The 14529-nt window shown below is 33.0% G+C and overlaps 1 protein-coding gene across 4 annotated transcripts in view; it reads right to left on the bottom strand.

The window, feature by feature from the left end:
* ZC3H6 (zinc finger CCCH-type containing 6) overlaps positions 1-14529 on the bottom strand; it is an 85606-nt gene that overhangs the window by 24647 nt on the left and 46430 nt on the right. For all 4 annotated transcript variants that reach the window (XM_056813786.1, XM_056813787.1, XM_007476590.2 and 1 more), the window contains exons 5-8: positions 13947-14080; positions 5992-6108; positions 5470-5581; positions 4695-4804 (exon numbers count right to left, since the gene is read on the bottom strand). In XM_056813786.1, the coding sequence (XP_056669764.1) occupies positions 4695-4804; positions 5470-5581; positions 5992-6108; positions 13947-14080 (473 nt within the window). The remainder of the gene's footprint in view (positions 1-4694; positions 4805-5469; positions 5582-5991; positions 6109-13946; positions 14081-14529) is intronic.

The following is a 14529-nucleotide window of genomic DNA, read 5'->3' as shown; positions in this document are numbered from 1 at the left end:
CTTCCAGTACAAGGACCCTTGTTTGGGTTCTTACTTCTTCTATCTTATACTATTGCAATAGCCTCTTAACTAGTCTTCCTGCTTCATTCTGTCCTTTCTATAATCCAGCCCCCACATTGCTGCTTGATTAATCTTCATTTATCACTATTAAACATCTTTAAATGATTCCTCATTCTCTAATTAATAAAGTAAGATACCAGAGTCTAATGTCCCCCCCCCCCCAATCTGGTTCAAAACTACCTGTCCAGCCTTACCTCATATTGCCATCCTTCATATCTTTTATATGCTAACCATCTAGGATAATTTTGTCCTCCTCCATTCTTATTTTTCCCTCTCCTGTGGCTTTGCATTATACTCTGTACTCCCATCTTTCTTTCCTTCAAGACCCAGGTTGGATGCCATCTATTCCTTAAAGCCTTTCCTGGTCTCCCTAAACTAGCACCATCTTAAAATTTCATTTTTGCATGGACTTTGCTTTTATGTCACTTATTGAAGTATTAGATGTATTTGTATATTTTTTATACCATTAGATTATAAATTCCTTGAGGGCATGGCTCATGTCATATCTATCATTTTATTTCCCAAATCTAGCAAAATGTTTTGTATATGATTGGTGCTTAACACATATCAGCAGAATTGAAATGTCAAATGTTTACTGAATAATTTCTGTCCATTTCAATTTCCTTTGTAAATAATGTTTTAAATTTCAGAAGCCTTACCAGTGTTTAGAGTTCTAGCTCTCTATTTTTATTAACTGTCTAACATGTATAATCCAATGGAATTCTGAGCCAAGATGGAAATGATGGTAATAACTTATTCTTATAGGTTTTCTCCCTAACCAAAGTAGTTGTAGACATATTATTACTTTCTTTTTCAGATAAGGAAATTAAGGCTCATTGTCACAAAACCAATAATAATGATGATAATTCTTGAAATTTTGTGACCAGCATGAATTAATTTTATGTGCATGAGACACATAACGCAAGACATATAATCTGTTCAGAATTATGAAATTCATTGAACTGGAAATTTCCAATAGTCTCCCTTTCAAAGAATTTTCTTGAAGAAGGGAAACATTTTATAATTTACAAGAATTAAAAAAACAACAATTTAAGAGTTTTTGTTAAACTATCAATGAAAGCATAGTAAACTCAATCCAATATGGATCAAATACAATTTAGTAAATGAACAAATATTCATAAAATACCTACTTGTGTGCACTGTGTGCACTGTTCTGGGAATATAATGATGAAAAACAGAGTCCTTGTCCTTAGGGAACTTATATTCTACTGGAGGAATATGACATAAATGTCATATATTTATGATAAAAATAAAGTTATATAATGAAAGAAAGAACAGTTACAAGTAAGGGATGAGAAAAGACTTAATGGAGAAGTGACACCTGAACTGAGCGTAATCATTAAAGGAATTTAATGATTCTGAAAGACAGAGATAAGGAGGGAGTACATTTCAGGCATAATAGAGAATGTAAAGTTTCGGGAAATGAAGTCTAATTTGGCTAGAATACACATTAAAGGAAATGATTTAAAAAGGCTGGAAAGGGAAGTTGGAGCCAGATTATGAAGTCTTAAAATCTGGAATAGCAATTTGTTATTTTATTGTAAAGCCAATCAGAAGCTATTGGAGGTTTTTTGAATAGGGGATGATGAAACGGTCAAAAGTGCCTGAGTAAAATTATTTTGGCAACTTTGTGGAAGATAAAATCAGGGAGACCATTTAGGAAGCTTTAAAATAGTCATAATGTGATAAGGACCTAAATGTGGATTATAACCACAAGAATGGAGGGAGGCAATATGGCAGATTATCTGTGCTAATAATAAATAATGGCTGAACTATTTTGAATTAGCTGATGTGTGAGTTGTGGTAGTAAAATAAAAAGGATATAATAACTGAATATGAAGAGCTGAGGAAGAGGGGAAAACTCTAGGATGACTCTGACATCAAACTAGACATCTGAAAGGACAGTGGCACCTTCATAAGAAATAACTGGGTGGTGAGGAAAATAATGAATTATTTTGGAAATACTGAATTTGAAATGTTAAAGAGAAATCCAAGGGAAAATGTTTTGTAAAGAAAGACTGGGTTTCAGAAAATAGATCAGAAATGGACACAGGAATCTGGAAATACAGAGAAGATAACCTATGTGTGTGGGAAGATCATTAAGCAATAGATTGGTCACATGAAGGGAAAGGAATGGGGAGAGGATCATAAACACTTAAGAGATGGATAATGATTGAGAAAAAGGAGAAAGAAAAGAAATGAAAAGTGAGAAAGGTAGGAGAGTATTGCTGTTACAGAAACTTAAGGAAGGAGAGCAGTTTCTGGAAAGAGTGCTGTTCAATTGTGTCAGAAACTGGGAGAAATCCAGGAAGATGAGAACCATAAAGTCCATTGGATCTAGTGGTTAAGAGGTGATTGGTAATTTCTGAGGGGTAAATATCTCTAGAGCAGTAGAATAAGAAGCTAGATTTCAAAAGGCTGAGAATTGAGTGAATCCTGAGAATGTTAAGACACTGCATATAGTTTCTTTCTTTGAATATAAGTTAATCAATTAATAAACATTTGCTAAGCACTTACTATGTCTCAGACTGGAGAAGGAAATCGGCAACCCACTTTGCTAAGAATACCCCAAATGAGGTCAGGAAGAGTCAGACACAATGGGACAACTAAGAAGTGGTATTAAAAGGGGCAAAAGACAGTTCCTGCCCTCAGGGAGATTGCATTCTCAATGGGGAAGACAACAAGAAAACAAATATATAAAAATCAAGCTTATATAGGTTAATAGGAAATCATTAATAGAGAAAAAGCACTAGATTAGGGAAGTCTTCCTATAGAAGATGGGATTTTAGCTCATATTTAAAGCAAGTTAGGGAAGACAGCAAGCAGGCAGAGAGAAGGAGGGAGACCATTTTAAGCATGGGAGTCTGCCAGAGTAAATGCCCAGAGCTGAAAGATGAGTCTCTTATTGGTAGAACAGGCATAAAGACAGAGTCACTGGATGAAAAAGTATGTGGTTGATGGAATAAGATGCAAAAAAGATTGGAAAGGTAGGATGGGGCTAGATTATGAAAGGTTTTGAATGCCAAGCAGGGACTGTATTTGATCCTGGAGGCAACAGGGAGTCACTAGAATTTACTGGGGGAAGGGGGGGTGACATGGCCAGATGGATCTTTAAGAAAATCACCAATCACCAGTGACTGAATGGAGTGTGGACTGGAGTAGGTATAGACTTGAGGGAGGTCGGCCACTAAGCAGGCGTGAAGTGATGAGGGGCTGTGCAAGAGTGGTGGCAATGCCAGAGGAGAGAAGGGAGCATATTTGAGAGATGCTGCAAAGGAGAAATTAGCAGGCCTTGGATGCAGCGTGAATATGGGGTGTGAGAGATAATGAAGAATCTAGAATGACATCTAGATTGTAAGCCTGAGGGCCTGGAAGGATAGTACAGTACTGCCTTCTATAGTAACAGGGAAAATGGGGGGAAGGAGGGTTATAAGAAAAAGATATTAAGTTCAGTTTTGTACATGATCAAATTAAGATGTCTCCTGAACATCCAATATGAGGTGTCTGTGGAGTAATTGGAGATATGAGATTAAAAGTCAGCAGAAAGGTTGGGGCAGGATAGACAGATTTGAGAATCATTAGCATAGAGATGGTAAAGACATGGAAGCTGATGAGATCAAGTGCTATAGAGGAAGAAAAGCAGAGGGCCCAATACTGAATCCTGTAGAGCATCTTTGTTTAGAGGGTGTGATCTGAATGAGAGTCTAGCAAAGGAGACTGAGAGGGAGGGATTAGATAGGTAGGAAGAGAACCTAAAAATCTAAGGTGAAGAGAGTATAAAGGAGGAGAGAGTGCTCAATAGCTACAAACAGGCCAAGGAGAAAAGAGACTGAGAAAAAGGACTTGACAATTAAGAGATCACTGACATCATAAAATATGGCAGTGTAAGAAAAGAGCTATTTAAGATGACAGTTTTGAGGGCTTGGTAAATGTTAAATGAAAACTTTTTTTTTTTTTTAAGATGAGAGATATTGGGGCATAATTGCAGGAAGCAAGGAATGAGCCAATAGGTAAGAAGGGATTGAAAATGAAAAGAGAGAGGGAATGATCTATGGTCAAGCTCTCCAAGAAGATGGAAGGGATAAGATTAAGGGCATTAATTAGAGTAGATCTTGGCAAGGAGGAGAATTACTTCTTCAGGAACTAAGGAGAAAAGGACAGGCAAAGCTATAGAAGGGTTTGAGAAAACTCAGCAAATAGGAGGCAAGTCTGTTAGGGGAAAGAAAGGGTTGGTGGAAATATTAAGGTCTAATGAGTACTGCTGGGCATATAGTAAGGGAGCAAATCAAGGAAGAATAAAAAAATACTCTGTAGGAATAAGGGTCAAATTATTAGTGGATAACGTGAACTGGGTAAGCAAAAAGTATAGGTGAGTTCATTTTAATGATAAGATCATAAAACACACAAATTACAATCTTAGCCAAAAATTTTTTCTTCATAACTGAAATTTTACTTATGTGTTGCCAACATTTGTTAATTCTCTGTAGCTTTCTAACAAGTGTCTGACTAATAAATCACTTTCTTTACAAAAATAAGCTGCTTTTTAAAAAGAATTTCAGTCATATCAATCTATTTTACTATATCAGTAATTACAGTGCATGTATATTACTTACTTTGTCCAGAAGTTCTTTTGTTTCTTTAGTGAGAGGAGCATGGGAAAATTTGCACTTATCTCCTAGGTAACATTTTGCTCCCGTATGATAAAATTTGCAAGGAAATTCATGTAAAACATAGTATTAAGGAAGAGATCAACTTAAAGTCTCACTACAATATTTTAAGACCATTTCACTGATTGAAGACTTAAAATGAACAAAACTTACAAAATATAATTTCTAATAGTTTTTTCTTCTAATATCTATTTTATTTTGATATGACTAGAAAACTACCTATTAAAACTTAACACAGGTTAGAAGCAAATGTGTTAATTTCCATAATTACAAAAACTTTCTTATACTTGAAAAGTAAATTTTCAATAAATCCCTATAATTTATGAAAAAACTAAAAGGGCTTAATACACTATATTTAAAGTTATACAACAAAAATTAGGCTGATTTGTCCTGGCACAAACATAAAGTTTGAACCAAAACTTTACCTAGACCATTCTAAATAGAAAAAAATTCATTGAAACAGAGATTCAGAGCTGAAAAGTCTTTATTTAGTAGATTTTTCTCTGAAAGAACTTCTTTTTTTGTAATCAATGATATTAATGAAATTCAAAATACTCAATTAAATAGAAAATCTGATTAAATTAGGTTAATACAGTGTATCTTTTCCAAAACTAAAATAGAACCATTGTGAGCTTTATTCAATTACTATTTTAAAAAAAGACTTACTACCCTTTATCCCTAATCCTTAATTTTTTAACTATATATTTTCAGCAAAGGATATTATGCATATAAATGCAATTCTCTCCTTTGGTACAATATCCCTGTATATAAAATTTGCAGATTTCCTTTTTTTTCTCCAGTTCTGCATCATGATCAAATTTACATTGGTCTCCCTGTTCAAAAGAGAAAGAAAAATATTTTTAAAAACTGAGTACCTTGACTGTGACATTATAAAAAATCTCAATAATATTCCAATAAAGAGAGTTATTAATAATACAAAAAGTTTAATAAAACCTCAAAAGGAATGGATGGCATCTAATTCATAAGGCTAAATTTAATAAACTTTCTTACTATTACTTTTTGCAATATATTTGTGTGTGTATGAATATCAGCATAAAGCATTTTCATATAAGGTTTAGCACTATAAAAGGTTAGTTTTATTGCAACAATGAAACAGTAGCTATTAAAAATTCCCTAACATAAAATATTTCTTAGACTAAAATGAAAGATTATAGATTGGTAAGAAAATAATACTTTAATAGAAATTTAAACAGAAATATAAGTATTTAAATGAAATATTTACCTTAATACATCTCCCCTCAAGAAAATATTTACAAATCTGTTTTCCTTTGTGTTCCACTGTATGCTGGTTTATGAATTCTTGACTCATATTAACCCATTTTTTCATAGGTTTACCATCCTATAATAAAAATATAATTCCATTTAAAATTACAAAGGACATGTGGACAGTTTTTAAACTTTTATTTTTGAGATATATACATCTACATAGTCTAATATTTAGAATAATTCTTTACTGCATGTGAAACAAAATATCAGCATGGTGAATTCTAATTCTATCACTAAATTAGGGTGAAAAGTCTCTTATAATTTTCTTATTTTTAATAGTTATTAATACAAGAACTTTTTACTTTCATAATTTGATGAGTTGGTGATTTTATCAGTATTGGCACTTTCTTCACCAATACTCTTTAAAACCATTTTATATCTTCTTATTTCATTTGATTTTTGTTCATGTTTTTCTTGGAATCCTTCACAAAGGATCTACTGAATCACTGTAATTCTTTCCTCTTATTCCATTTACTATCTTTTGAGAATCAAAAAGATGTAGCCCACTTTGTGTTTCACATGGTGTATGGCACTTAATAAATGCTCATTGACTGACTTTACTCGAACTACTAGAGGCATCTAGGTGACATGGTTGATAACATGGAATTAAGTACACTTGAGTTCAAATCCAACCTTAGGTACTTAAAAGCTGTGAGACCCTAAGCAAATGACTTAACCTGTCTGCTTCAGTTTCTTCATCTGTGAAATTAGCAAAATAATAGCTTCTATCACCCACTAACCTCTAATTTAGATTCCTCATCAGTAAAATGAGGAGAATAACAACACTTGCCTCAAAGGATTGTAACAAGGATCAAATGAGAAAATATTTATAACGCACTTTGCAAATCTTAATTATATAAATGCTATTGTTATTTCTTGAGCATATTGCCATTAATATACTTCAAACTCAACTAATACTAATGAATACATTTCTATAATTATTTGGGTTATGTGAAACCTTAGTTGTTTAGAGTTATTTCCTGACTTACAGTAATATATCACTGCTCAGGGAATCCTGTTGTTATAAAGCACTAACAATTCGAGACTGAAAACTGAATCATTTCTATATCTTAATCCAGTTCAATCTACCACTTTTAGACCTTTACCCAGTTTATTATGCAATTGTAGCACTTGTCATATCTATAAAGCTACATGTCTATATTTAAACAAATATATATATATTTGATAAAATGCCTGTTGATAGCAATCTAAAGCAATATGTATTTTTCAAATCTGGAAGGTTACCCTAATTACATTATTGTGTATTTCACTGGTGAAAACTCTATAGTAGCATTCAGGAGATCAACGCAATTAACAGGATGTTATGTATAAATTGGAACAAAAATTTTTGTGAGACTATATAATATAGAATGCTGGAATTGGAGTTCTATGACCTGAGTCTCAGCTCTGATTAGTTATTTCTGTTACCATGAGTTAGTCACCACACATCACTGAAACTTGGTTTCATCTATAAAATAGTTATAATATTTGAATATCTTTCACATTTATTGTAAGGAAAAGTACTTTTTAAGCCTTAATGTTTTAATAAATAAATTAATATGACTCCACATAGTTATATCATCTAAGACATGGGGAAAAACATATTTATTACCATGTTTAATATACTTTGCACAGTGTCTGGCACTTAATATTTACTGAGTGACAGAATATCAGAGGATCATTGAACAAAGTTATTTCCCAAGTTATGTCTTTCATGAAGTTTTACATAGCTCAAATGTTTATTTCAGAGGCATCTTGCTGAGGAAAGCCCTTGTTGTTTTTTTGTCAAATACTATTTTCAACCCCCCAAATAGTGGCACCTCTATTCTCTATACCTTTCAGTCAGTTGACTTTTTGCTATAAAATACTACCTTTCAAATCTGGCCAGTTCCTTTGCATGTTTTCATCAAGCTACTCAATGCTCACAAAGGACACTTTTATTTTATAGAGATGAGAATGCAGGTCATTAGATATTGATGTCTTCCAAGTTGACATTTTAAAAGTTCATGACCTTTTCCATTCTTTTGGAATCTTCTCTTCTTTGAGTTACTTTGAAAATTGATCCACGAGTATCTTTACGACTTTGTTGCCTTCAGAATGAGTATTCCCTTGGTCACTGTGATTGGTCTGGACTGTCTTCTCTTCCCACTTCATCTTTTCAAAATCATTGTGATCTCATCACATGATACATATGTGAAGTAAATAAGTGTTGGAGTTCAAATTTGGTAGCTTATTGTTGTTGGTGAAACTAGATTACTACAAACACAGTGGCAGATATATTCTATTACCTGTCTATTTGTTGTCTTCTTGGTTTCATCTACAAATGATCTTGAGATAATCTAGCTTAGCTGGATTTCAAATCAAGTTCTCTTTAGGCTCATTTTCTCAACAGCTTTTTTGTGTATTTTTTTATAAGCAGTACTGCTTATAATCTTCTATTCATCCCTGCGGAGTTGTGAAAATCAGACTATTTAATCATTCAATAAGCATTTACTGAGTATCCATTACATGCTAGACACTGTGCTAAGTACTAGGAATACATAAAGAAAAAAATTAATGTCTTTGCTCTCAAGAAGCTTACATTCTAATGAGAAGACGTGTGCATATGCAAACATGCAAAGCATACATAAATCAGATATAAAGGAATTTTGGAGGGGAAAAGCATTATCTTTGGGAATACAAGGAAAGACCTCCTATATAAGGTGGCCAGGTGAGTGGAACCGTGAAGTAAAACTAGGGATTCTAATAGATGGAGGTGAGGAGATAAATATTTCAGGCACAGTCAGGATAAAGGAAGAGAGAGAAGATGGAGTATTATCAACAAATGACAGCAAACAGGCAAGTATGATTACCTGTTAAAAGCATCAAGAAGAGTAATAAACAAAAAGGATGGAAAGGTAGGAAGGGGTTAGCTTGTAAAGATCATTATATGGTGAACAGGAGTTTATATGTGATCCCAGACATGACATGGTCAGATCTCATCACCTGGAAACCTATCACCCTGTGAGATTATATCAGCTTTTGAAATCTGACCTAATCAGTACCCTCTGCTCCTCTTCCAGGACTGAGTAAGGATTTCTCCCAAGGTCTCCATTTAAGGATCTGTATTCTCTTGGACTATATATATTCCATCATGACCATGCTCCCAGGAAACATGTTCCTGCAGAAACCACTCATAACTCACGAGCACTGTTTGCCCACTTGATTATCCTCAAAGTATGGAGAGCAGATCAAAGAACTTCTCTTGAAGCTTCCAATTCAAGAGATCTCTCATGCCAGTTATCTATTCATTTTTTATCAGCTTGCACTTCTTGGGTGGGGCTCCACTAGGTTCCCCAATGCTAGGTATCTTCTTCCTTCCCATGCTCCCAAATCCAATATCCTAACTTTTTAGTTTCCTTTTATGCATTTCTTCTCTCATTAGATTGTAAGCTCCTTGAGGAGAAAGTGCCTTTAAAAAAAAAATTGTATCCTTAACATTTAGCATAGTGCTTGGCACATTGTAGGTACTTAATGTTTATTTATTAACTGAGTGACGACAGGCTTTAAGAAAATTTCACAACTGTGTGGAAGATGTGAAATTTGACATAGATGAAATAGTTGGCTTTTGTAATAATCCAGGCAAAAGGAGATAAGAGCCTGAACTAGGGCAGAAATGTGTAGGTGCAGAGAAGGGGACAATGTTGGGGAGATATTGGAGAGATAGAAAAGATACATGTTAAGAGTTTAATAAATGTTTTTTGAGTACTGAAGGCTTGGTAATTGAATAGGTAGAATGAGAGTGAGGAATTGAAATGACCCCAAGGTTATAATGCTGGACAGAATCAAGGAAGTGTAGGTTCAGAGGCACGATAATCAGTTTTGTTGAATTTACTATGCCTCTAGTACACTGAGCTCAAAATATCTAATCGGTAGTTGGCAATGCAGAACTAGAATTTGAGAGAAGACATCACTGAATATAAAGATCTAAACATTTTCTTCATAGAGATGATAATTAAAACTTGGTGTCCTGATGAGATTACACAGTAAAAGAAACTAGAGAAAAGAAAAGAGGTCCAAGAACAGTTAGGGGTATTTATATGGATGATGATTTAATAAAGGAGGTTAGTTAGGAACTACCAGATAGATAAGATGAGAACCCAGAGAGAGTGTCACGAAGACAAGAGAAGAGATTAGAGGGTAGTCAAGTAAGATTAAGATTGAGAAGAGGTCATTATAAATTAAAAAGGGTTTATATAAAACAAATACAAGAAATATTAAAAGGAAAGCAGAAAGCAGGGAAAATTTATAGCAAGTATCTTTAATAAAGGTCTAATTTCTCAAAAATACAGAGAAACTAAATCAAATTTATAAAAATAAGAAATACGAATAAGCAGCTTTCAGATGAAATAAAAGCCATTTATACTCATATAAAAAAATGCTCTAATTAGAGAAATGCAAATTAAAACAACTCTGAGGTACCATCTCACATGTATTATATTGGCTACTATGACAGGAAATTAATATGACATGTTGGAGGGGATATGGAAAAATTGGAACTTTAATACTCTATTGGAGCTGTGAGTTGGTCCAATCATTCTGGAGAGCAATTTGGAACTATAGAGTCAAAAGACTACAACTGTGATCTATCAATACCATTACTAAATCTGTATCCCAAAGAGATTTTTTTTAAAAAAGGGAGAAGGGCCTATTTGTACAAAAATACTTATTGCAGCCCTTTTTGTGGTAGCCAAGAAATGGAATTAAGGGGTTGTCCCAACAATTGGGAAGTGGTTAAACAAGTTGTGGTATATAACTGTGATGGATACTATTTTGCTATAAGAAATAACAAACAGGATAATTTTGGAAAAATCCGGACTTACACAAACCAATGCAAAGCAAAATGAACAGAACCAGGAAAACATTGTACCTAATGACTATAATATTTTTTGACAAACTACTGTGAATAACCTAGTTATTCTCAGCAAAGCAGTGATCCAAGATAATTCCAGAGACTCATGATGAAAAATACCATCTGCCTTCCATGAAAGGACTGATAAGTCTGAATGCATATTGAAATACATTATATTTCACTTTCTTTCTTCTTTGTGATCTCTTCTACAAAATGGCTAATATGGAAAAATGTTTTACATGATTGCACATGTAAAATCTTCATCAGGCTGTTTACTGTCTCAGGGATGGGGGAGGGGGAATGAAAAACTTAAAAAATTAATTTAAAAAATTTTACATGTAATGGAGGACAAAAAGAGGTCATTAAATGTGGCAACTAAAAGATCTGTTGGTGACTTTAGAGACTAGTTTGAGCTGAGTGATGAGGTATATGCTTGCCATATCTTTCCCCTGAGCAAAAAATGTTTTTGCAGGCTGAGGTAGTTTCTGGACATTTGAGCCCTCTTCTTGTAGCAATTGTTTCATATCAAGCAAACGTCTCCATAAAGTGCTAATTAGAAACAAAGTCTTTACATTCTCTTTTCATTTTTCAGAGTCCGTAACTTGCATAAAGATGCTGAGTTGGAGTTGCAGTTATCATATACAGGGTACCTTCTTGTGCTTAACTTTTCTTCTAATTTGGAATTTACTGTTCATTTTAACTAAACATTTATAAGATGGTTTTAGTGAAGATATTCTGAAGTGATGGTTACATCTACAAACAGTTGTTTCCTATCTCAAGATTCAGTTAATTTCTTTTGTCATTCTGTCATTTGGTACTCCACATATCCAGTGTCTCTTAAAAGTATTCATGATCTGAAAATGTAAAGCATTTTGATAGTCTACAATCCTTTGATCTCTAAGACCTTTTGATATGGACTGTTATTTTCTGATGTAGCTTCTTTTGTAATTCCTTGTCCTCATTTTGCCTTGAAGTTACCAAGTATTAATAAATGTGACTTGGTTTGGAGGAATTTGTCAAATTCCATGTGTGATTTCTTTACTTTGTCTTCTACAATGGATGTTGGCACATAACACTGTAAAAATTTTAATAGTTGTTTGATTATCCTCATGACAGTGATCAATGAGATAAGAAAGTATTGCAAAAAATTGTTTTTTAAAAAATTACTGTTGGGGACTCTTCCAACTCTTTATTTGCCTTTACAAGGGGAATCAGTGAAATATCTTTCCATTTACTTGGTTTTGTTATGTCTTCTGGATCAATTTGTAACAAGAATATAAACATGAATAAAGCTGCTGATATAGTTGATAGTAAGGGCACAGTAAATATTTATTTGATCATATTTTGCTCTAGTGTACCTGACTTTAACGTTGTAGTTAGTTCATTGAATTACCAAGAGATGGCAGCACTAAGACAAATGTACACATTTACTGCAAAAAATAACAATAGAGGAAACCTTCCAAGCACTTATATACTAATAATTTCTCAGGCAAATCTAATTCTATCTATCACTTTTACAAACTAGAAATACTTAACTCTGGGAATTCAAAGAATCCAGATTATTCTCTCTGGTTCTGGGTGCAAAGAAACTGGAATTTTCTAATTAATATCTATGGTATAAAGAAGCTACTTATATATTGACCAAAATGTAGGTCTTTGCTCTATACTCCTACAGTGATTTATGGGATTGAAGATTTAGAGCTAGAAGAGAATTTAGAGGTCATTTAATCTAAACTATTTTACAGATAAGAAAACTGATTTCTAGAGAGTTTAAGTAACTTGCCCAAGGACATGTAGGAAGTAAATGGCAGAATAAATTCAAATTCAGATCATTTAACTTCTAATCCAGCATTCTATACATATTCCCACGGTGATAAAAGATTCTGTTGGAAGTAGGTTTTTAAACCATGCCTTCCAGTGACCAGAATAGTTATGATAGGAATGGAAACCTTAAGTCTGATACCTTAGAATACTTGGCCACCCTGATTTGACTATTTAAAACAAAAACCTATGTTGTAAAAATAAAAAGAAAAGAGATTATAGGAAATAGTAAATAAAACAGTAAAATAAAGTGAATAAGGTGTTGAATATAGTGGATAAAATTCTGATATTCAGAATCTATGAGGAAATGAAATAAATTTGAAAATATAATACACATTTCCTAATATTCCTAGATTTTCCCAATATCCTAATATTTCTAGATAACTTGGAAAATAAGAGAAATTTTTTCAAAATGTAAAATGTTAAAAATTACTCTGAAATTTTCATATTCAATCTGAGAAGTGCAAAATAAAAAACCTCTTAATCTTATAGTCATAACATTGGTTAAAAAGTAGTTTAAATAACCATATTACATGTTGGCTTTACTATTTCAATGAGAAAAAGTAATAGTTAAAGGTCAATATGACTAAGAAGGGGCTGCAAGGGCTTGTTTCTATACTTTCAGAAGTGAGGATGTTATGATGCTACTGGAAATCACACTTCTTCATTCTTTTAGATTTCTTCTATTACAGAAACGTTATCATTTCTTTCTCAATCATCCTACTTGAGAAAAACAAAGGGAAGAAAAACCAAGGCAAAAGAGTTTTACAGTTTTAATTTCAAATAGAGGGAGGGTCTAAATCTATAGTTTTACTGGTATAGGGAGTCTCCTAGGTAAGGAAATTCCTTCTACCAAAACAGGTCATCAGCTTCCCTGAAATCACTATTTTTACTGAGCTGTCCAGAGCACTGAAAAGTTAAAATGAACTCCTGGGGTCCCACAGCCAGAATAAGGCAGGATCAGAACTTAAACCCATCTTTCAAGGGTAGGCCTCTATTGATTATGCTCTTCAATTTAGAAGTTCACAAAAATAATTTATTTGATGAAAATGAAACTAAAATAAAACATAATTTCCTTTTTATTTTTCTTACAGTCTTTTATGATGTTAAAAATGTTAATACTATATTTGTACTAAGAAGAGCTAAAATTTTGGAAAGAACTTAGCATCAACTCTTTTTTACATGTCTATTTTTATTACCTCTTGAAAGCCATCTGTTCCAGAGAAAGCATTAGGTCCTTTACTGCCTCTCCCTCGGCCACGCTCTTTGCGCTTTAGTTTTTTTGGCAAGCCACGTCCACGACAAACACTAAAACTTTTACTCCTCTGATCAACTAAAATAAAACATATATTTCAAGTGCAATAGAAGAACAGCATACAAATTTGTTAAAAGTAGAATCTTCAAAATAATCTGTGATTAACAGTGCATTCTCCATTTTTTATTGTTGTTGTTGTATATCCAAAAACACAATATAGTGGCATTTTGCTTCAAGAAAAACTGATATAAACAGATTTACAAAATTAAAGGGTAGTAAGTCCTGATACAAAATAATTTGCTTTTCATAAGATTAACTACAGTATTCTCTTGAAATCAAATTCTGCAGTTCACTTAAAATAGTTATTTACAAGAATCTGGTTGATACAAAACTTTTTAGGATCAGGTTACATAAAAAAGGGATAATGAAATAGTAGATAGTGAAAAATTTTAAGTAGCAGATGAGTTTTTTTTTCTAACTTAAAAAGGCTATTCCAAGAAATTAATCTTTAGACTCATCTGACATTG

The sequence above is a fragment of the Monodelphis domestica genome, chromosome 1 (assembly GCF_027887165.1).
Source record: "Monodelphis domestica isolate mMonDom1 chromosome 1, mMonDom1.pri, whole genome shotgun sequence".
NCBI classification, from domain to species: domain Eukaryota; kingdom Metazoa; phylum Chordata; class Mammalia; order Didelphimorphia; family Didelphidae; genus Monodelphis; species Monodelphis domestica.
This window is presented reverse-complemented; position numbering and strand designations above follow the sequence as displayed.